Here is a 23,704-nt window from a genome sequence, read left to right as displayed (position 1 = left end):
AACATTCAAACAAACAAACAATCTTTAGCAAGCTTATCTGTGGTAGATTCCCAAAGATTGACTTTGTAAAATAAAGAGGTAGTAAGGGCAAAACTTTGTTTAATAAAATCTTTTTTATACGAATTCAAAACATTACATGGTTTATAAGTAACCTAAAAGCCCGACAAATAACTTATCCACTGGTCACGTCACTACAATCAACTTTCACCAGAAATTTTGAAAATAAATAATTTTTGAATTTTTATAAAACCATGCCGATATCTATGACTACCATGAAAACTACCGGTATTCAAATTAATGGCGAGCTCTAGTGTTTTTTAGTGAAGAAGAAGCATCCGTGGTCTGGTCAAAAAATTTTACGACATTTGAAATTCCGCTGGCAAATTTATGGAAAACAAATCCATGAAAGGACGACGCTGCGCCACGATTTAGGAGGTAAAGACGGCATCACCGAAGGAGCTGAATAAGATCACAAAAAACTTATTTTTTAAGCGTTCGAGGATTGGAAAAAAAGCTGGCACAAGCGAATAGCTAGAGCCAGACGAAGCGTAACGTTATGTTTTTGGCATTTCAGATTAATGCCAAACTGCTGCGCCTCTGTCAAAACGATTACAGGTCGGCCGAGGCGTAAACCCGAGCGTAAATACTTTTTGCATACGCTTTGCTTACAAACAGAGGATAATTTAAGTTCTTATTTGCTGGTATAGCAACAAAATCGAAAAAAATTGAAAAAAATATTCAGAAATCAATTGATTTCTCTTCTATTTCTATTTTCTCGGACCAAAAATACGAACGTAAACACGTTTGATATTTCGTTTTTATATTTTTGCTGCCAAACGAAGCGTAAACGATTTGACGTTACAAATTAATTTTACGCTAGTTTTCACGCCCCATGCCCCCCAGCTACCCGTCGTCCACACTATGAGAAACTAGGCAAAAATGTATGGCAGGCCTACAAACTTCTGATTTTTTGCTATAGTGCCGTGTGGTACTTTGAGTTGCTTTTGAGTTCCTTATGTTTATCGGTTATTTTCCCTTTTCGGAATATTTTTTTCAATTTGATAGTTTACGCAAAATGATAACCTGTACCGTTAAAACCTGTAAAAAAACTCATAGTGTCGACGAGGCGTTATGTTTCTGTCCCTTCTGTCTTTTTCCACGTGTTTAATTCTTCCGTCTTCCGTCCCGTGTTTTACATCGTGCTTTACGTACTTATGAATTGACTATTTTTTTTTAACAGACCACGTATGGCAATGTTTTGTTTTTGTATCTGGGGGGCTACATGAGGCGTGAAAACTAGCGTAAAATTAATTTGTAATGTCAAACCGTTTACGCTTCGTGTGGCAGGTTTAAAGAATAAAAACGAAATGTCAAACGTGTTTACGTTCGTGTTTTTGGTCCGAGAAAAGAGAAATAGAAAAGAAATAAATTGATTTCTGAAAATTTTTTTTTTTTCGATTTTGTTGCTATACCAGCAAATAAGAAATTAAACTATCCTCTGTTTGTAAGCAAAGCGTATGCAAAAAGTATTTACGCTCGGGTTTACGCCTCGGCCGACACATAAACGTTTTGACAGAAGCGCAGCAGTTTGGCATTCATCTGAAATGCCAAAAACATTACGTTACGCCTCATGTAGCCCCCAAGTATGGTTCGTGTTTTTCATTTGGAGGTCATTATCGCGTAGTATTTTAAAAACAAAGGTACTGGGGTGTGGATAAGAAACAGTCTTAAGTCTGTATAAACGTGTCTGTTAAGGTACATTATTCGGCATAGTTCGGCACAAGTATAATCGGGACAAAACTTCTCTATCTGCACCATTTCTCAAACACGACGGGTAAGCACGCAACATGTTAGAACGTATCGAACTTATTCTTACTGTAACGCATTCATCCTCAGCAATCTCGAAATCGAAAAGACGGTACAAAATGGAATCAATAGACCAATTGGCGAAAATTTTCCGTGCTTTGATAATTAGCAGCGGACGCAAACGCTTCACGATAACAAATTTAAAAGAGGATTTCAAGCTACTCGAAGGGCATTCTATTCCATACAACGAGTATGGCTTTTGTCAATTAGAAGATATGCTACGCTATTTGAGCAATCATGTACAGGTACAGTGAAGCGATACAACACACGAAAACTATACAAGGCTTCGCTGCAATATAAATAATGGTTTGCATATTGCAGGTCCATGGTCATGGTGCCAACGCATACCTCACAGCAACCCCCACAACAACGTCACAGGAAACTTCAACCGCAATGAAGTAGAATGATCATACATCGCAAGATCAAAACATTGACGAAACTTCGAAGGGAGAATGTGGGCACATTCCCTGTGACCCTATGCATTGCGGTAGACATCCGCGGTAGACAATTCGTATTCCGTTTGAGCAATATGGCACCGATTGAAAATAATTGTAATGTGTGATTGGATTGATTTTATAATGTGTGTTTGTACGGTGTACGGTACCGTTGACCAAACTATGCATAGGGGAAGCAACAGAGCAACCGTAGCACAGTGGGTAATTTGTATGCTAAAGGCGGACATATTTGTTTTTAGGAAGAATCTATGGACCTTTTTCAACGTTTTTGTTTTCTTTCTATGTGTTTTGATTAAATTCAACTTTTTATGTGTAACACACTCGTTCAAGTATAACAAATAAGCTATGTTTTGTTATTTTTATGGTTTTTAAACGCTTTATGTATGCAATCTGCATTACAACAAAAAAATTGAAGCACTATGGTAAAAGCAAATATCAAATTTCTGCTACAAATCGAATGCCTTATGAGTTTAAAAAAGGATATGAAATGATCAAGGAGCTTTACCCACTCCGTTTGTGGGAATTTAGACATAAGTAATTATTACTATCCGAAGTATCCAGCCCATGAACTATTATTTAAACGTTTGATAGAATACTTATTAGTGTATGTCTTCATCACCCCCGCTGATAGAGCAGTCGGTAACGCTCGTCCCCCCGCCCGTAAAAACGAACCACCGTAAAAACGCCGCCCGTAAAAACGAACTGTTACGGTGTTAGCGCCAGAGATATTAACGAAAAATGTCTCTGATGCAGGCTTAGATCGCCCAGCGGTTCTAACGCCAAATAAGAAGTATGTCTTTCATCAAACCTTAAATTGATATTATCTTCTTAGTTAAATACATGGTCAATCGCAATATCGCCAATAAAGTTTTTCCTCCATGATAAAAAAAAACTTTAACTACATCAGGAAAATTAAGTTTATGGATTTTTCGCTGCCTATAACCCAATGAATAAGAACTTAATTTACGGTCACTGCTATGTATTGCCCGAATGAATGTGTCTTTTAAATTATTGTTTCTGGAAGATTTTCTTGCGTGGTTTGCTCTATCTTGTCTAAATCATTTTTGCCGTGCTTCCAAAACTTCTTCTCCCAGACAACCTATTGGTACAGGGGTACGTAGTATATATCCCCAGCATGAGTCAAAACATGACTGTATGTACCGTAGCAGGTACGTTAAACCAACTATAAAGCACTGAGAGTTTTTTTTATACGTATCTCTACATATGTGTCTAATTTTGCGGCACAAACTACTTTCTGACAGCTAATGGATATTTTCAAGATTATTAGCATCGCTCATCTGGTTAGGCGTTGTACTACAAACAGGGCAACGCATTGGCAAGTATACGTAAGCAAAACATACTGGAAATAGTTCAAAACTACCTATACTTTGATTTTAATGCCTAGTTTAGTTGCGGGAGGTCGCGGGAAAAAATTGGTGCATTAGCAAAGTTGAAAAACTGTATTTTTTCGCAGTTTTCTATACTAATTCCGGAGAAAAAATTGACTAGCAATGCAAAACGTAAACGTTTCATTTTTTCATATGAAAGAAGGATTAATTACCTTTTGAATGCTGTATAATATAGGAACATTACCGTTGCAGAACTGTACTAACGATCGCGTTAAAGTAGCTGATAAAAGTTTGTTTTAAAGAGCCATTTTTATCACTCTTTCGACTTTGACAGATGAATTCTCGGAATCTACACAACATGGAAGGCTAAAATTTCGGATTTGCCATACATAACTTATCTATTTTAGGCTAGTATGACTAAAATATTACTTTTTGAAATTTACTTATGACCGCCTTTTCCCCATAGTGCGCCGGCATCGATAGCGATATGCAAGAGCGTTTGGTTTCGGTGGTCGTAGTTGCCGGATAAGCACAACGTTTCGATGTAGGACTTTAAGCGGAGGTCGCGCATGATTTACATCCTTGACTGGATGAGATCATTTCTAAGCTAAATCATGTCTTACATTGTAGCGAACCCGGTGTGTGTTCTGCATTCTACAGACACACTACCACTTAACCACATCACTTTTCGAACCTTTGCGTACTCGAAAACGCTATTCGGTAGCGGGATTCGAGCACTTCTGACCGTCGGCCCGTACTGCGACACTCAATAGCGCAACCATTAGATTCGGTATGCCGAAATAAAATGCAATATCAGATCGGTCCGCTAATTTTATTCTGGTTTCGGCACATCTCATCTTAAAGCATTTGCACTAATCTGAACGTTTTACAATAACACGTTTTTAAGGCAACCGTTAAGTGTCGGAAAACGAGCAACAACTTCTAGTAGAAAATCGGTTTCTTGTTATTCGGTAAAATGTTATATATAATAAAAATGTGCAGAAAATAAGTTTTGTGACGGGATTGCTTGATAAAAAAACACTCTAAGGCCGGGAACATCCCAATTAGCAGATTATTCCGAATATGATCTGTGCGAAAACCTACGTAGCAGCGCGGACCATCAGTACGGTAGTGTAGTATTCAACCCGTGTAATGTTAAACGCAAGCGTATCGACATGACACATCGTCATCCTCACCCGCACGATTGCTAGAATAGGAGGGCCGATTTATTGTCCCGACTAAAAACTCGCACCAAAGCGAGATGCCTAGTGGGAACATGAAGGCTGCATCAGCACACAGCCACAATAGTACGGTGAAACAACAGAAAAAAAGTAGTTCATAAGTGACACGGTCTCGAAGTCTGCAGACGGTGTAATACACTAATTAAGACTCGGCAATCCGCAGTTATTAGTTTTTTTTCTTTTTATCTGCAACTGCCTTGTAACCCACTGTCGTATCGAGCTCAACAAAAAACGGAAACCCCAGCAAGAAATGGCTGGGACAAAGTCCATAATTCAATCAATCGGGCAGCGACCGAATGCGGGCATGCTTTAGAAAGAAACGTTATCGCCGCCGTCGCCGTCGCCGCCGCTGCCGTGCTCGCTGCTGGTCCTCGTATGCCTCGCATAAAGCACCGTGGACACGCACAGGTAATATCCATCACCATCACTTGGCCGAAGCGAAATCCGCATCCGCGTTACCAACGTCCCCTTGGAAACCCCTTTAGAGGAGTAGGGATGGTAATGGGTGAAAGCATAGCGGGACAAGAGAAAAGTGTGACCTTTCCTCCACTTTTTCGCCCATGATCCCGTAATCCGCCTCGGCCGATTCGCTGATCAAGGCATATCAAACTTATTGGATGCGTATCGGTTGATTGACGTTAACATTTCGGTGTTTTAATATTTTCCTTCGTCACCAAACAGGACTTTGCGAGCCGGCCCAAAACGAAGCGGTACAGTGCTGTGCGTAGTGGTAGTAGCAAACAGATTCGGAAGCTGGCTGACGAAGCTGCTGATTGTGTATATTGTTTGCACGACGAAATCATAGGAGTTGCCCAGTGCCACACTTGAGGAGGCTTTCGTTCGATTTTTCCGTGCTTCCAAAATGAATTTAGTTTGGAAAGATCTTGACAGACGCACCGCACCGCCAGGCCGATAGGCGCGTGTAGGCGGGCTAGAGCACACCTAAGGTGGTATGTTTGTGTATGCAACTGCATGTGTTGTGTTTAGTGCGATTGTGTTACAAACGACAATATCCGTCTTTACAAGCTGTCCTCAATCAACCCGATCCCCGAGTCCGGCGCCCTTAAGAAAAAAAAATTACCCGGACAGGCAGGGAAACGAAGCAAAAGGGGAAAGTGTAGCAGATTCTTCGACGTGGCCAGAATGGTGCGACAGGGAATAGTACGGTCTGGAAGTCGTGGAAAACAGCGGACCTTGTCGCAAACATTCGCCGAGCGATGCGAAAGCGATCTATAGAATCCACTTTAAAATCGTGCACCTTGCACCTTGCCTTGAACTTTTCCGTGCAACCTTTTCCGATAGACTGTGGCTATCGGGTCCCGATAGAGACTGCGTCTCCGCCCTTCGTCGGGTGCCATGTCCGACAGCGAACTCGATCGGACGCTCGTGCACCCGGAACAGACACAAGATTTCGTCCACTTTGGACTGACGACAGCGATCGATTCGTCGGTCACAACGATCCTGCCGCTCGTCGCCTACCATCAGCAGCATCAGCATCTTCCGCACGAAACGACGAACCAACCCTGCTCCTCGTCCTCCGTATCCTCGTCCTCGCGACATCTGCCCACACTCAATCACCGACATCATCATCACCATCATCATCATCGCCAACTGCCGGTGGATGGTGGTGAGCCGGAGTCGCACTATGTACCGTACTGCGACGTGGCCGGTGGCGCTCACCAGATGCAACTGCGACACCCAGTTGCATTCGCGCGACATATCCATTCCCCGATCAGCCATCAGGACGATCAGCCGAAGCGCATCAGCACATCGCTGCCCCTATACTACGCGAAGGTAAGTGCCGTTTAGCCTTTTTCTCAAACACACCGTGCATCTTCCTCTGAAGGCGCGAATCAACGCACGAGTGTCGTACTTATGTCGAATTACAGCTGCAGGGTGTTACGTTTTATGAGCACACGAGGTTGATACAGTCCTGGCTTGGGGGCACTTTACAACAAAACTAAACTTTTGGTATCACATTTGCAGACTGCTCCGCACTACAATTCTTCTCTGGGAAGCACGCGAGCTTGTGCAGAAGAAAAGTTGCACGCAGAGCTGTTGATGGATGTTTGACCTGGCAATACTTAAAAACGACACTGATGCTGCGAAACTACGTTTTGTAATTATTCTACACAACTGTTCGATAAGCTAAACTGGCGCTTCTCCGTTGCAACCGTTGCTTGCAACGCGTTTGGTATGGCTCTTTTTGCGAAACGCTTCAAATACCTTCAATCGGTATCTACACGCACACATCGCATTTCCCATGGCGGGCCGCTAACGTCGAAATACTGTACACATAATCGTGCATATATTCGAACCCTACGGAGGGTTGGGAGACACAACTGCACCGCCACATACAGGTGCAATTGAGTAAACCGGCTGCAAAACATAACACCGGCTTGTTTAAGTTTGTGTTTCTCCACGCTTCGAGTGGCAGATGGTTACCATTAACAACGATCAGTGCTAGCCTTTTGGAGAGTACATCGCTTTATTGAAATAGTAGTATTTGATTTTCGACGTTATCGTATGTGATTTTCGTTTTTGATCGTTATCTGACTTACATGATGCGTTTTTGGAGTTCAACCTGTGCGTCAAGGGATGCCGAGGAATGGTCTACTTCGCAGAAAGCGAAAAAGAATGGCTGGAGGAAGTACTGTTTGAACCGTCGTCGCTCGCCGATTGGGCGCACAGCGGCACAAGAAGGTTTCTTTAGCAGGGTGGAGTTAACCTTGGACTTTGAGGCGACGTTTGGGCACAGTCGCCAAGTGAAAGCGTTTTGGGCAGAATTCTCGAAGAAACCAGATTTTCATCGCCTCTTGGAGTTTGATGTAAAAATGACTACTTTTCGAACCTTTGAAGCAGCATTTCTCAAGTTGTTTCGTCATGTTCAGAATGTGTGGCTCCCATTTTCCATGTTTCTGGATCCTTCCCATGGCTTAGAAACGATGTCCGCGTTGTACACATAAATTGCCTCTGCCATTGTATTTTAGTGATTGAGTTGCGTCTGTATCCAACAAGTCTTTCAAGTCTTTCAGTGTACTCATTGTCTTTCAAACAAAAATATCAATTTTTAATCGACGAAACCAGGTCTGCACGTTCTAAGTACGTACAGTAACCCACCGACACCGCCGCACCTTGGGCATAGAATTTTTGTAGTCGTGATGCCTTGGTTCCTTGAAATCCTATTAAGAACATAAACAACACAACGCCAAACCTCACTCGCGAACCGTACACGTGCTGTAATTTTGCGGCAGCGCATGCGCTTTACTGTACTTCATACGGAGTTGATGGAGTAAACGGTAACGGTCACGCGGCTGGCCTGAGTTCGATTCCCGAAAACGGCGTAACCAGGGGGAGGTTGGCGTGAAGCCAACAACTCAGCCCGAAACAACGTTATAGCAAGCAACCGTGATTAACATTGTCTCTCTGGCAGGCGCCAAGACCGCTCGGTAGTTGTTACCGGATACACGATGGTGAAGGCTGCCAGCCACGGCCATGCAGTTTAGTTGATGTTGGCGGAAGCATTTGTTTACATCACGGAAACATTTCTTGGAAATCTGTGATTGGCAAGGCAGCCCCAAAAATCGTACTGCTTCGACTTTGGCCTGGCCTGAGAGGCAGGAAAGCGATTGTTCGTCGCCCTTTATTGGTACTATTAGTATAACAATGTAATAATATAGTCACTAAGCTTATACTAGAAATTTTACTATGTTTGTACTACAGTGTCGTGGCGGCTTCTGTCGAGCCGTTCGCTGTCTTCGGCTGCAGCTCGACCGCCGTTGCTCGACACTCTTCCACGCCCCCGCTCTGCACCTTTCCGTACATAAAGTCTCAACTATGAATGGTTTTGGCCGGGAAACCAGATAGATTTATTTATTTATTAATTAAGGATAAAAACTTGTCTTCACCAAAACTTCAAAAAAAAAAAAACAGCTTGACGCTTGACAATTGTTATTATTATTTAACCAACGAAGCAGCCCCATGCACGAGGTATTGTCTCCAAACTTTCCCCAGCGGAAAGTGCGGTGGGTGCCCGTTAATGAACCGACTTTAAATTATAAGTTTGGCGGAAACACCAGAGACAAAATGGGGAAACAAACTTCAAACTCTGATACAGGTGGAAGCAACCGATGTTTTGGCCAGGGGTCCAGCTTCGTTAGCAACTGCTTCCGTTCTAACCAACAGAACTACGTGCGGTGTACCCGCTGTCATTTGGTGCGCCGCCAACAGAGGGCGTTAGAGTGAAAAAAGGCGTTTATGTGCGTAGGTTGAATGCTATGCCCTCATGTGATGGCTTATTCATGGTTGGCTCTGATGTCACATAATCATTATTTTCAGATTTCATTTAATTAACAAATGAACGTTTTGTTTTGTTTCGGTTATTTTTAGCCTTTTCTGGTCGTAAATTGATATCTGGCCGTAACCCACGGGGATCGAAGTACTGACAGGCACGGCAGTAATGCAGTAGTGTTGGTGTAGACGGAAGCGCATTTGTTTACATCTCGAACTGGTTAATGGTATTTCAACGAAACAGATGGCCCGAAGCCTTTGGGCTGCCATCCTGTGATTAGAGTGATCTTGAACACACCTTATGCGTTTCTTTGCATGGAGTATGTTGCAAAACATGCCTTGGCATCGGCCTTCTCGTCGGCACTACGGCGGGGGGTCTTCTAAAACGCGCTGTAGCAAACCGGTGGGTTTCAAGCAGGGTATACAAACGGCGCATACCGAGCATTCTGAGCGTAAGGTTGTGTAAGGCTTCCCTTCGCTTGCTCGCTCGTTCCCTCTCTTTCTCACCGAAATCGGCAAAACGGCGATGGGAGTGTGCATTGATCGAATCTACAGTGCTACTTCGTGTGTTGGTGTGCTCCTCCGATCGCGTTTGCCGGGTTACGATCGGATCGTTCTCCCCTCAGACCCCCCAGAGTCTGATTCATGCGCACTTCGGCAACCCGTTCGTGGCACTCACGGTCGCTGATCGCTTCGGTGGGCAGATCGGGGCGAGTCCTGAGTGGTTTGCTGCTTGCGAATGAATGGGGCTTCGGGGCGCATCGGCAATACTTAGCTGGTTCACCGATGCGTTACCAGCTGATTGTTCCGCCACTCGCCGGCGGTCGCTTCATCTCTCTCGCTCACTCGCTCACCCGCTCGCTTGCCGCTTCTGGAGAAGGTGAGTGAGTGAGTGGAATCGATGGGGGTCTGAGTGACGTTGGCGCCCCGTGGGGGTCCGTGGGTCGCCCATTCGGCGTGCCCACGGCAGAACGTCGCTGGCGGCCGATTGAGTAACGCACGCGTGTGTCCCGGGAGCGTGTCGCTGTTTCCTGTGTGCGCGATCCGCCTTCCAGTCGAGCGTGTCGCGCCCTTCGCCGAGTAGTGACCGAAGTCGCCGTTACACTGTTCGTCGCGCTCCGCCGCCCGTCCCGTGTGTAGTGTGCTCTATTGTGTTCGGCGTATGATATAATTGCGAGCACCAGTGTGTGTAGGTTCGCGATGGCGTGAAAATCTGTTCATTATTATATCGCGTTGTTGTTAATGTTTCTACTATCTACAATTTCGGGTCATTGTTCAGCCACCCCGCCGCCCCGTTTTGGGGCATTGCTTTTCGACGCCAAGCGAAAGTCTTCCTCCATCGCTCTCTCTTCCCCTCTCCCACCCCCGTCACCCCACGGTACCCCTTTCCTGTTTTGTCGATGTTTCTTTACTTCTATCTCTCCCTCGCTATCTCTTTTTGCTGTGTGTCTGTTTCGTTCATTTTTCGTACCGAACGCGGATGCTTGGAACACACTAATGTACCCGTGAGTGTGTTTGTGTGCGGGTGGGTGGCTGGTTGGGTGGGTGGCCGGCCCCGGGGCCTTGGTGTTACTGCCTGCTGGCTGATACCTCCCGTGCACGTGTTTAAGCGTGTGACGGTATGTGTGTCTCCCACGTGATACAGCATAGCTGTGTGTTGTGTGCGGCGCAATGTAGGGGCAGCTTACGTTGGGTGGCTACGGGCCCTCCCTCCGAAATGTCAAACTTTATCGGGTTCGCGTGCCGCGCCGTCACAGTCTTGCGTCCGGATGATGATGCTGCTGCGGGGATTCACTGATGGCGGATTTGCGTGAGCTTCACTATAGCATCTTCCGTTTTACTACCCTTCCACCCCCTTGGTCTATTCGTCCCCCCCTCTTTCTCTCTCTCTTTCTCTCTCTCTCTCTCTCTCTCTCTCTCTCTCTTTCTCTCTCTTTCTCTCTCTTTCTCTCTCTCTTTCTTTCTTTCTCCATTGCTCGCTTCCCGTGCTGCCTTATTTGCTTCCGACTTTCTTTTCCGTACACGTGTGCCAGCCGCACGATCGGTGTGTGTGGAATACGAAACCTCGACATCGCCACGAACTATGTATGTGTTCGGGTTTGGTCGGCAGCCCGGCGCGCAGGATGGAGATCGCGGCGGCACTCGCGCAGTCTTCCCGCAGACCGGTCACCGTTTTTTTCTGGGCATGGACTCTGGCGGCCACATTTGGCCACTCCAAGACACACCAAGGCACTGTAAGACGCTTCCCAAAACCCGAAACGCAACATCGTATTTTGCGAGATTAACAGAAAAGGGAAGTCTCGGAGACCACAAAACACTAACTGGAAATAGACGATTGAATGGATAATCGAGCAACAATGTCCGCCCGTTTGTGTGCGGACCGCGGACTCTTCGGATTCGCGTTTCTCTACAATCAAATCTCTTCCTCCGGTGCTAGCCGGCGGGGTGTTGCTCCCCACGGAAGCTAACCACGCTGTGCACCACCACCACCATCACCTCAATCAACCGTCCGTGCGTTGGCGAACCACCGATCAAAGCCCGGAGCATAGCAGCAGCAGCATGGTGGTGGTGCAGCATGTCTACCAATCAACGCAGAACGTCCCGCAGCAGAACCGCAGATGGATAAATGTCGCGGGCTCAGAAAATCGCCAAAAATCGTCTCGCTTTTCGCGCGGTTATTTATTGATTTTTTCCTTTTCCTTTTAGACCATTTTGGTGGTGGGCCATAAATCGAAACAAATCCGATCGGGGCAATCAATTTCGTCTTGTGCGGTGTGGCTAAGGAAAGTTGTGCCCCTAATGCGCGCTCGGCTCGCGCAGCTTGGATTTTTTTAGCCAGGCAGCAGACGAGATACGGCCGGCCAACCTTATGCTGCTGCTGCTGCTGTTGGGGGGAAGGGGGGTCTAATCGCGAGGGATAGAGTATGACTGACGGCCATGGATCCGGTAGTAGTAGGGCAGGCTAGGATAGGATAATGAATGTGACTGAACAGCGGGGTCTCCCAGGTCTTGAGAATCGCTTTTCCGTCTCGAACGCGTACTAATGACGTCACGTAATTCAATACTTTGTAGAGTGATGATTTGGCGCAACGAAGGCGCATCGTACACTGCAACGGGGCCGAAACAGGGGCCACAGTAACAGAGAGTAGAGCGAAAGTATGCTAATGCACCGGAAATATGCACGGGACAAGGCGCCGCTCCTGCCCGCCGCAGTGTCACTCGCAGTGCGTCAGTGTGTTGTGTACGTGCAATCCCGGTGTGTGTGCCGAAGGTTTCCGAGCCGGATTTCGGAGGTGTAGCGCGTCCCCGATCGGGCTGCCATTGTAAAGAATTGCGCAAGCGAGAGGCGTGTGTTTGTGCAGAGTGTGTACGCAAAGCATAGCAGAAAATATTCGCGGCCAACTTCGGGGGCCAGCTTCTCTGTTAAACGGTAGTAAATCGCTGCTCCCCACAAAACAACGGCGTGTTAGTGTCGCGCGCAACAAACGAAAACGTGTCAGCGGGTAGTGCAGAAGGTGGCGCGCTTCTGGAATATATTGTCCCTCCGAGGATTGTGCATTGTGCAAAAAAACGAGCATAGCCCAACGCCCCAAAAAAAAGCGCTTCTAACACCACCGCTACCGGATCGGGCGGCGGCGTGGGCGGTGGTGCCGCACTGTCCCTCCCGCGCCCCCGAGGTGCGGTGATTTAGATGAAGAACCGCGGAGGCATACCCAGCTGTGAAAACGAAACCAAGACAACAACAGGTAACAAATGGGCACACAAATGTATAAAATATTCACCTTTTTATGAGTAACTGAAGCTAAATAACTCACTAATTGCAGTTGCGGTAATGTCAAGAGAAAGGAAGAAATTGGATGTGAAAAATTGTAAACTTCAACGTGCTAAACCTTGACGTAACCTTTATTGTTTAACACCCAGATTTGCTTATGGGCTGCGCCGAGTGTACTCGAGATCGAAACAAAATGTAATGTTTTGGCCATAGGACCCTGATCGCTCCCTGGCCAACCCGTTTACAGCCGATACCAAAAAAGCAACCTTTCGGACCGTTTTAAAAAATTCGGCTTTCCCCTGCAACTGTCCCAAAAAGGGCATTAACGCAATAATCTGACGGACGGTTCAGGCCTGTGCAGCATACACTGCGGGGGCGATAACGTTTCCCAATTAAGGGGTTTTTACGGCGGTTTTCCCGGTTTTATCGGTGTGTGCTGCGCTGCGCTGTCCTGCTGCTGTAAAATGACCTAACCATGTTGGGGTTCGTCGTCGGACCGAGCCCGTTCCGTTCTATGGCTTTTAAACAATGCTAAAACTGCCGCTTGCAGACACGATTCAGTGTTTCCGCCCACCACTTTCTGTTCTGTTTGGGATTCCATATTTTTAATACGCTGAAAAACGCGACTCGGTTTTTAGGGGAATGACACTGTCACATATGTCTTAAGTAAGTACTGTGAAATGAACAAAATGACGTGATGATACCAAATCGTGGGAATGGATAAATCACTGCTAGCAACATGCAAGCCATCATGCAATTAACCATGCGTTAAGCAATTTTCCGTAATTTTTGTCCCCAGGGTGTCAATTTGCTCCTCATTATCATTACATTCAGTCCTCATTTGGGCAGAATGGGTTTCGTTAAAAAAAGACGTACAATTTTTTGTCATGGTCCCGACAAATGTGCTGAGATATGTCTGTCCTGTCTGGCCATGTCTGGCCTTGTCAAAGTTTAAATAACATGTTTTTTTTTTCATTTTAGTACAATAAACGTGCCGCCGTCGTTGTCACGCACAACCCCACCCATAAAAACACACCGTTACAGAACGCAACAGAGATTAACATTGTCTCTCTGGAGCCAAGACCGCCAAGAGGCACCGGGTGTTTGTCGGTCGCATCAGGCGAAGAAGCAAAAAACGTGAATTTTATGAAATGATTCAGTACAATCCAGAAAGAGAGAGAGAAAAATTGGCCAATTGTTCGCACTAATTGGCGCGCAGGTCATTCACCAACCCCCGGGCGGCAGTGTGCTTTTGGCCGCTTCGGTGGCACCTCCGTCGGAGTCTGTTCCGACGTGCTGGTTCCAATCGTACCGGCAAGCAGGGTGTCTGGGCCCAGATATGAACGAATCCAACATAAACCAAAGCTTGGGGAGAGGTCACACGGGCGTGTCACGGACGGATGCTGCCGGATCCTTAGCCGCGCTGGCCCCACTGATTGGGTCAGCTTTCTTTTCTGCCGTTCGGTGTCTGAGCCTTTCGGTGTCTGAGCCTGTTGGTGATTTCTCCCTGCCTGCCGCACCCTGCCCTACTTCTTCGCAACGGCTCCTCGGATGCAGCAAGGTGGCAGCGCGAGTTTTAACGGCAGCGCGTTTTTTCCGTGCTTCTTCTTTTTTTCTTCGGTTGATCACCCATCCGCGGAAGGAGGGCGATCGTGGAGCCACCGACCCGGCGTTCTCTCTCTCGCTCTCTCTCACTCGCTCACTCGCTCCCCTTGGGCGCTCGTTGGCAGGTTCTTCGCTACACTGCACGCTGCGTCCTTGCGCGCGCAGAACGGTGCGTCGCGTGCCACCGAGTCACACACAGCTCGTTCCGTTCCGAGCTTGCTTCCGATTTTCTGTTGCCCGTCTGACCTTAGGCGCACACAGACCAATTACTATAGCCCCCGCCAGACCGAAGCAAAAGAGAAACCGTTTTTCCGTTTCGCGTTTTTCGGTTTGTTTGTTTCTCCTGATCGCTCGTCCTTGGGAGGACCTCCTAGAGAGACTCAATTAATGGAACCACTCACCCGGTGCGCCCGCGGGGGGGTTGGGGGCTAACCTTAACGGGCAGGTAGGAGGGGGTACAGGCGGAAAGTGAAAGCAAAAAGCGAAGAAAAAACGACGACGAAAAGACTAAGAACACACGACGGCGGCGGCGTCGGCAATGGGGCTGTGTGGAGTTCGCTGCGACCAAAAGCAGCAGTCCACTACTCCCCGCACCCCCGCACCCTCAAGGGATGGTGTCCTTCGCGTTGTGGGGGGGTGATCGCGAGCGGGTTGCTTTGCGCGGTGTTCGTGTCCTCGGAGGCGTGCAAGAGGGTGGTGGCAGCAGAAGCTCCAAAGCGCGCGGCAACACGCGCTCTGTGCTTGCGTTCCTCAGTTCCTGTTCGGTGGCGACGGTGGCGACAATTCGAAACACGTTCGCACGCGCGCACCTCCGATCCTAAGAATTTATCGGTGGCTTTATCGGTCGGTCGGCCTGTCAGTGTGTGTGTGTGTGTGTGTAGACTGTGAAGGACACCCCAACCAGGACAGCAATCCTGAGCGCCACCCCACCACCACTGATCCTATTCGTCCTTCCCAACAACCCAACAAACAATCAACCCTCAGCGTGTGTGTGCGTGCGCGATCCCAAATCCAGCCCGATGTGGCGGTGTCCTTCCCGGTTGCTGCGAGCGGGCGTAGGACCGGTGGTCGACGACGGGCTCGGCCGGAATCGCGCCGCCGTCGCATTTTTTCGTCTCGCGCAGCGCTGGTGGAGCCAACATCGAGAGGAATAGCAGCCCTTCCTTCGTCTGCCTTCTGCTGGCCCCGTGCCCGAGGCGGCGGTGGTGTTGGGAGGGAAGGGGCCCGGTCGTATGCTGGTGCGGTAACGCGCCGCCGGCAGCAGCAACAGTACTGGTGGTGGTGGCGCAGGCGAAGACGCGGCGGCACGCGACGGCCACGGGGCGGCGGCTCGGGCGGCACGGGAACGGTCACGGTGCCAATGGTGGTCGTGGTCGTTCCCGCGTTTCTGGTGGCCGTGCAGTGTTTCGCCTCGAACATTGGTACGCTGCTGAGACACATTGTAGGTATTACGATCGGTGGTTGCGGTTCATGATAGATCACTCCCTTCCGAACTAATCCCATGTGTGGTGGGGAAATGGCCGGTGTCGATGCCTTCGTGTCACTGGCGATGAATCTTAAACACAAAAGGGCTTGGGGGAACAAGGTCTAACCAGCAACCAAAGCGGATCTCTGCGCAATGGTGCATATGCTGTGGATATGGTGGGATATGAACGGTGTGATGCGCTATGAGCTTTAAAAAGCGAATAAAATTATTGATGGACTATGCGCTATCGACAACAATTAATGTTAATTTCTCTTTGTAGATATGAGGCTGCCGCATGGTCTGGTTGATGTCTAATGGTCTCCGCTATCCCCTGGCAGGGTGCATGTCGATCCTGTTTTTCCAATGAGGCCCGGGCCCGAACGGCTCAGAACGAGGTTTTTGAACACCGAACGGTTTCCGGAACGGAATCGAGCACACGAAATCCTGCGTCCTGCGTTGTACCAATAACACTCCGTCAGGCGTCAAGCTCTTTGGATGATGTTGTACTCATTTGCAAACCCAAAAGGCCTTTTGCGAGACCTGAATGCTTTGCATCGCGCGAGCGATCGTGTGGTCCGCGCGTGGTTACGCACTGGTCCAGTGCGCTGGAAACGAACTTTCTACGACCGAATCGTGAAGCAATCGGCGTCCCGGTGGGCCGGCCACCAAAAACACGGTGGGCTGTGTTGCGCCGGTTGCCAAATCTGCTGCGCTTCGCTCCAGATGTTCGCCAAACCGTGGCCCTTCTACCACCACCGAGGGAGGCCATGCAATCAGCGTGGGACCCCCGGCGACGGTTGCGCTGGGTTATGACGCTTCTGTTGTACGCCCCCGCCAGCTTCTTATTGGTTGTCAATAGATAGACAAAAAACGTAAAAACCGACCATGACGGATCTCGCGACTCCGTTTTTTTTTGTTGATTTGTACCGACAAATGGTCGGCTCGACAATTGATCGGGGCCGAAATTTGGCTCACGCGTGCGCAGCGGTGGGGAGGGTGCGAGAGTGTGTGAGGGGTGACTGTTGAGGTCGCCACTCGCGATGTTGTGCAATGGAATGTTGCTGCTGCTGTTCGGCACTGCCCGCTGCTGGTGGTCCGTGTGTCCTTCTCGTCCGGCGATTGGAAATGAATCGAGCGGGTGCACGATGCGGTTTGTAAGGTGCCTCCCCCCCACTTTGGATGTGTGGGCGGTCATCAGTCGGAAGCGTAATAAGAGCCTTATAATTTTTGTTCTGTTCTGTTTCGTTTTTCCTTCCATTAATAAACGGTTGTACTGAGCGCACGCGCCTTCAGCGCAACCAAACATGACGCACGCAAACGGGCACGCTATTGTAAGGAAACCACAACAACAACAAAAAACACAATGAAAGCGTTTCGCAAAATGACGCGCGGCCCAGGAAGGGAGAAACAAAATGGGAAACCATGCCGTGTTTTGTCTCCAACACCGATTAGTGACCGATAATACATACATACATACTGACTTCCGCAGCCACACGTGTTACGAGCACCGATGGCCACCCTTCCGGGAAGGACAATTGAAGGATTGGCTAGCCTTGTCACTAGCAGTGTAATTTTTTCTGCGACCCCATTGTTCGCACAAGTTTAAAAACAGCATGAACAAAGCAAGTGCATTACAAAATGCCAAAGAAAACGAAACAAACTAATCGTTGTTGCCGAGCCATCGCAATCACGAGGTTCGTCGCTTACTCGTAATAGGTCGCGCATCGAAGTCTTTCGTTGAACATTTTGGACACCGCGAATACCGAGGTCGGTTTTCGTCCTTTATTTACCCCAACAAGCGAGCGAGTCTGTGTATTTGCAAGGGAAGGGTCGGCGGTTCGTTTTTTTTTGTTCTCGTTATTAATTTTGTTCAATATGTCCCAAAAATTCTTAACTGCAACGAAACCGCGCCATCTTATAACGCCGTGTGTGTCTTTTTTCCCAACGGTTCAACGCTTTCTCCGCGTGCCGCGCGTATGTGTGCTGATCCGGCTTCCGGGCAGCGGAGTGACCCAGACAACGCGCAGGGCCGCGACGACAACGATGCGACGGGCGCGCGAGGCATCCGGCGTTTTCCTGCTTTCGAGCCGGTTGGCTCGTAAACCGGGCACCAAACCGGGCACCACCTCCCCTTCACCTTACCAGCACCAATCCCGCTTTTAACCGGCGCCATGTTTGAGCATGGCCTCGTTGGGGAAACTGGAAACTGCGCGCGCTCATACTCCAAAGGGCTTTGCTACGCACGGAAGGGAAAGATAAATTGGATTGGCGGTTGGTTGGGAGGGCAAACTGGGTCAAGTTCATGCAGAGGATACTCACTTTCACACACACACACACGGATAGGGGCACACACACTACAGAAAAGAAGTAGCCGGAAAAAGGGCAAGAAAAGGAGAAATTGAAGCAAAAAAAAAGAAAAATCAAACCACCGTCAAACACACATTTCCCGACATCGACAGATGTCGATGCGTGGCGAGTCACATCGTATGCGCATGCGCTGTGGAACACCTTTCGCTCTTTCTCTCTCTCTCTCTCGCGGCGCTTTCTCATTCGCGGTTTGTGTGACACACTTTTACAGCCCGAGCGCCCGCGGGCTGGTTCGTTCGTTGGGCGTTGATGATGATGACTCGGCGGTCTCTCGCCGCGAACCAGTTACTTTCGTTCGCCCGGATCGCTTTGACCCTCGCAGGCTCCACCGAATCCTGCGAACGGCCGCGTACCGCGCGAGGCGATCTACCTAATAACTGCGGGATAATCACGAAATCCATAAAAGAGAGCTAATCGCGCGCGCTGCTTTGTAGCAAGATATTTATTTTCTTTCGATTATGAAAAAAACGATTAGCACAGTAACCTTCTGTACGTCTGGGATTTGGAGTATACACTTGCTGCGATATCTATGATCGTTCCGAACCGTGTACCGTGTGTCCCTCACTTCGGTGTAGCCTTTTCGGATACGCGTGGATGGATAGCCTTACACGTGTCCTTCGGAAATGGAACAATGCAAAGCAGCACGAGGCAATAGTTTACACGAGGCTGTTGCTCGCTGCTCTACTGGCTCCACACACACACAGTATGTCCTTTAAAGAACGAGATTATATTTTGATTTGAAAAGGCAGTCATATCTCTAGTAGTTGGTGACACAGTGTGAATGGTACGTTAGTCCTATTGTAATATCAATTACCTTTAGTACAATTTGATATCCCGTAAACTGTGCCTCCTTTTTTGTCGCCTGTATAGTCGCCGAGACGAAAAAAGATCGGTCGAAGCACCGGGAACCGCCGGAAGCGGTACAGACGGCGGCCTGCTGGGGTTGCTAGGTTGCAGGGGTTGTTGCAAGCCCCCACGTCGTTGTCGGGTGGCGAAAGCGCCGCCCAGCCAGTGGCAACACCAAAAGCAGTCCGAGAGCCGAGGAGAAACTAAGTTTCGCTTTTTTTCGGTGAAGAAGGAGCCTCCGCTCGTGTGGTGATTCTGATGGTGGAATGGTGATTTGTGGGGGGGGAGGTTGAGTGAAAGGGAGAGATTGTTTGGGACCACTGCCACTGCCACTAGACGGACGACACGGTGTAAGTTTGATGAGCGATCCCCGCGGTTCACTGGGGATCCCTGCGCGGTCCGCAGAGTAATTTGGATGATGAAGCCCCTGAGGTGCTGGTGGCGAGAGGAGGGGAGGGGAGGGGAGGTGTGGGGGGAGGGGGCAGAGTAGGTTAATGTCCCAAGCGCCACGGTGGCGGCGGTGAAAACCATATGTGCGCGTGCTGCGCTTGCTTTTTAATGATTTCGCCGCTCTTCTTTATGAGGCCCATGCGGCCAAGCACAGACACAATTTCATCACCTCTGCGATGGCTGCGTCAGAGAAAACATACACACATATGTTTCGCAACATATGACACCGCGGTTGGACGCGTGAGTGATTGACATTAAGCGCATCCTCAGAGGCCGTGGTCGGGCTCTTGCCTAAATTGGATTGGGAAATTATGTTCTCTGTATTTGGTGCAGACAGAGAGAAAGCGAAAGAGAGAGAAAGAGAGAGAGAGAGAGAGAGAGAGAGAGAGAGAGAGAGCGAGAGAGAGAGAGAGAGGAAAGCGAGCAGAAGAAAGCGAAAATTCACAGTCGCTACAGCGAAATAAAGCCTAGTTCAACACAGCCAAACATATTACGAAATGAGTGGATGAAAAATTGATTTAAGTCAATCAAAAATCAATTAAGGCGCGTGCAAATAATGTTTGTTTATTAAAGTGTTTTTGCTAGTTTTGGGGATCATGATACACGCTAAAACTTTCAGCCATATGTATTTGGAACAACTCAACAACTTCACGCCACTTAGGTATAGACGCTATTGCCAAAGAGTTTCATTTTGTTATGCGGTCCTTGCTGCAGTCCTCTGGTGTTACTGTTCTGGACCAGATTGATGTAATGAATGCAGCTAATTGTATCAAATTGGAGTGGAGCCTTGTCAGATACTCCAAGGATCACCAGTGTACGCATGCTCTTTGCTGCTATAGGGCATAATCTTGGCCAATAAGACATTTTTCATCGTGAATGAGGTTTTTCAGACATCAAGTTGTGATAGACATTCGAGTCAACACGGCCAGGGTCACTAACTTGTACGCTTCATGGAAACAGTCCCGTTATTATTTCGTTAAAAGTTTCCCCTCATAACTGTAGGTGAGTTGTACCAACACGTAACCGCCCGCCGAGTCGCGTGCATGTTGCGCCACGCCTGATAATGAATAATAAGAAATGATGATAGTAATGGAGTGCTAAAATAGGGCCAGGGCACTATCCAAACCAGGCAGCGGTGTGAAGGTATCTAATGTGGGACACACGGGGTGCGACTGTCGTGTGTTCTTGCCGGAAGCCAGAACTTCCGAGAAAATGTTTACCTTTGCTGTGACACACATACACCATGGGGGAGCAGCATGTTTAGCACTGGACACGCGGTGGCCATGCAACGCGCTTGGGATCCTTGCGCAATGTGCCCGGCACGCCCCGCGCTGGTGTACCGTAACTCTTTCGGTTAGCGGGTGTGCATTTGGCTCCCTCCCATCCGTTTTTTCGGTTGAAAATCTCGCAACGTGATGGTTTCCTCTGTTTTCCTTTCAAATCGGCATCGACCATTTTTATTACCATCTTCTCCATTTTCTCCTTCTTTTTTCCAATTACGGAAAAGCAACAAAAAAGGAGAGATAAAAAAGCCCAACCCAACAGGAACCCGCTGGGTGGGGGGCTTACCGGCTGACGGATAGCCGCCCGCTCGTTGCCTGGTGGCGGGGTCGATACACTAATGCACCATTCGTTGGGCGAATGATTTTTTCTTTACTCATTTCGGCCACCAATAGACCACCGGGCCGGGCCCGAATAGATCAATCGTCAGCCCGCACGATCGGTTCCTGCTTGATGCGCGAATGCGGAAACGCGGACGCAGCTTCGGTTCGAACCACAAACCCCTGCGTTGTCTGCGGGGGGAGATTAGGGCACTTACCGCCGCCTCCCACTGGTTTAGTTTTGTAGTGCATCTTCGCCTTCCTCTTTCTCAAACACACTGTGTCTATCTAATCTACTTTGTTGGTGCCTACGCCAATAATAATCTTCTGCCAACATTTCGACAAGAAAGAAACGGAACAAACATCAGCATCCTAATATACTGTTACCTAGATCGCTGTCTCTCAGGACACTGCTACTGAAGAACAGCACATTCAATAACCTAGGTAGTATTGTCTAATTAATCATCATCTGACAATCATCAGTATTAAATTAATAAATCGCAACGTTTTGAACCTTGACCTGACCCTAGATGCAAAACAAAAATCACCGCGTAAAGCGATTCACATTGACTACGTCATGAGGAGTTCAAAATTTTTCTCCAAAATCTTCGGCCCAAAAATCTGCGCCCCCAAATGTTGATCTGTTGATAATGTTTGCTTCCTCCCTCACTTTCACTGTTCTCTCTCCGTTCTGTTCCGTTGCAGGTGAGTGTTCTCGATATATTCGAGGTGCTGGATGACGACGAATGCGAACGGGTAAATACACAACCAATACGACTTGTTTGTTGTAGCACCATTTAGAACCATTACTTCTCGTTTTTTTTTTTGGAACCCTTACTCTGCCCCCGGGACGGTATGCTTCGGTTATCAAGTTAGTCAATAGTCACGAGCGGAAAGTTACTGTATGTGGTACGGCTCTGCGCAGTCATATCGTGAACTCTCGGTAGCTCGAAGGGAAACGCGACACGGCCAAGCGGGGCCAGGCCACAAAAGTATCCAGAGCGTGGAGAGCGTGGTTCCGCGCGCGCACTATCTCGCGGCTGTATGTTTCGCCTCGACGATCTCGAAGGACCCTCTATCTTTCGGCAGGCCAAGAGACGCTAGGCTGGTCGGTTGGGCTGGTAGCAGGCTCCTGATGTTAATGATTGTTTTGACAAAACCCATCGCGCACCACTGCTGCGGGGTGGTTTGTGGTTTCTTCGTGGAACCGCGTACCGCGGCAGACCGCCAGAGCAGCGCGGTTTGACGAAATCGGACCGGAGAAATCTGTCTGCAACCCCGCAGGTCATCGCAAGATTACCGACAGACAAAAAAGGCCGACGGGAAATCGTCAACACTTTCGTCCGTCGTCCGTCGCCCGTCGCCCGTCGGCGCAGACTTTTCACGGACGGGAAACTGCGCGGGGTATCGCCCGGAGGTTGGGTTTGTGTTTTGGCCACACAGCATGGTGTAACGCTTGCTGGTAGCGGTTGCTGGAAGGTTGCATCACTGTCATCGTCGTCGCAGTCGCTTCAGTGGCGTTGTAGTCTTTTGATCCGTCCTTCTGGGGCGGTGAACCAACCGGAAAAACCTGGAAAAGATCCGCGGCACATGAGAAATGCAACATAACGTGAAACAAGCGCTACGTCGCAGCGCGCAGACACACCTGCATTACCATGGACTAGCTTGTCCAGCGTGACTTCGTTTTGATGTATGTTGTGCCTACTAATAATAGTATCGACGGACTACTAGCAGCGACCTCTAGGTGCGGCACGGACAGCAAATGTTGTGTATATCATCGGATGGCAATGGATCTAGCGCCGCCGCCGCCCTGATGTCGAGAGCTTGCACCCGATTTCTGCTTCGGTTGACGGCGGACCGATCCAGACCCGGAAACCGGAAAACCACTCATTTGACAGCTATTGTGGAAGAAGCTCCACGATCTGTGTGTGGGTTACCCATGCGGCGTGGCGGCGGCCTCCAGTAGTGTCCGGGTGGAAAAGCGAAAGCAGGCGCAGGAGTTGGCATTCGCTTGATGCACGCCATAATATGCAACTTCCGGTGCTGCTTAGCGCAGGCTTTGGGGTCTGCATGCATGCCCACTCCTACTCAGCGCCCCCTTCTCTTTCGTGTTTCCTCTTGGTTGCTTCTTTGTGGGGTAATTCCACCCGTGCTAAATAGAGACCGGCGGGGGCGACGCATCACAAGGTGCTCAGGTGTCGTTGCTCGGCTTGGTGGTGGTGGTCGGTAGCAGAGGCGGCGCTCGTGGTGGTATGGTGCACGGTTGCAGCACTGTTGCACTCAGCCAAGCGATTAAGAAGGGGGCTCTGCGCCCGCGCTGCCGTGTTGTGCATCATGACTACGTGAATCGCTTTCCATATGCGGGCGCGGCGCATCGTTGGTCGGTGGTCAGTCACC

At 48.7% G+C, this 23,704-nt stretch overlaps 1 protein-coding gene and 1 long non-coding RNA gene across 2 annotated transcripts in view; both read left to right on the top strand.

The window, feature by feature from the left end:
• Positions 1–1,649: 1,649 nt before the first annotated feature.
• LOC131213671 (uncharacterized) lies at positions 1,650–3,203 on the top strand. Its single transcript, XR_009156969.1, has 3 exons — positions 1,650–1,834; positions 1,897–2,111; positions 2,188–3,203. It is a non-coding gene; the product is annotated as an uncharacterized LOC131213671 (long non-coding RNA).
• Positions 3,204–6,267: 3,064 nt separating this feature from the next.
• Positions 6,268–23,704, top strand: part of LOC131213470 (uncharacterized) — a 46,626-nt gene continuing 29,189 nt past the window's right edge. The window contains exons 1-3 of the mRNA XM_058207512.1: positions 6,268–6,450; positions 6,595–6,705; positions 22,013–22,063. Of these exons, the coding sequence (XP_058063495.1) occupies positions 6,268–6,450; positions 6,595–6,705; positions 22,013–22,063 (345 nt within the window). The remainder of the gene's footprint in view (positions 6,451–6,594; positions 6,706–22,012; positions 22,064–23,704) is intronic.

The sequence above is a fragment of the Anopheles bellator genome, chromosome X, assembly GCF_943735745.2.
Source record: "Anopheles bellator chromosome X, idAnoBellAS_SP24_06.2, whole genome shotgun sequence".
In the NCBI taxonomy this organism is placed as follows: domain Eukaryota; kingdom Metazoa; phylum Arthropoda; class Insecta; order Diptera; family Culicidae; genus Anopheles; species Anopheles bellator.
This window is presented reverse-complemented; position numbering and strand designations above follow the sequence as displayed.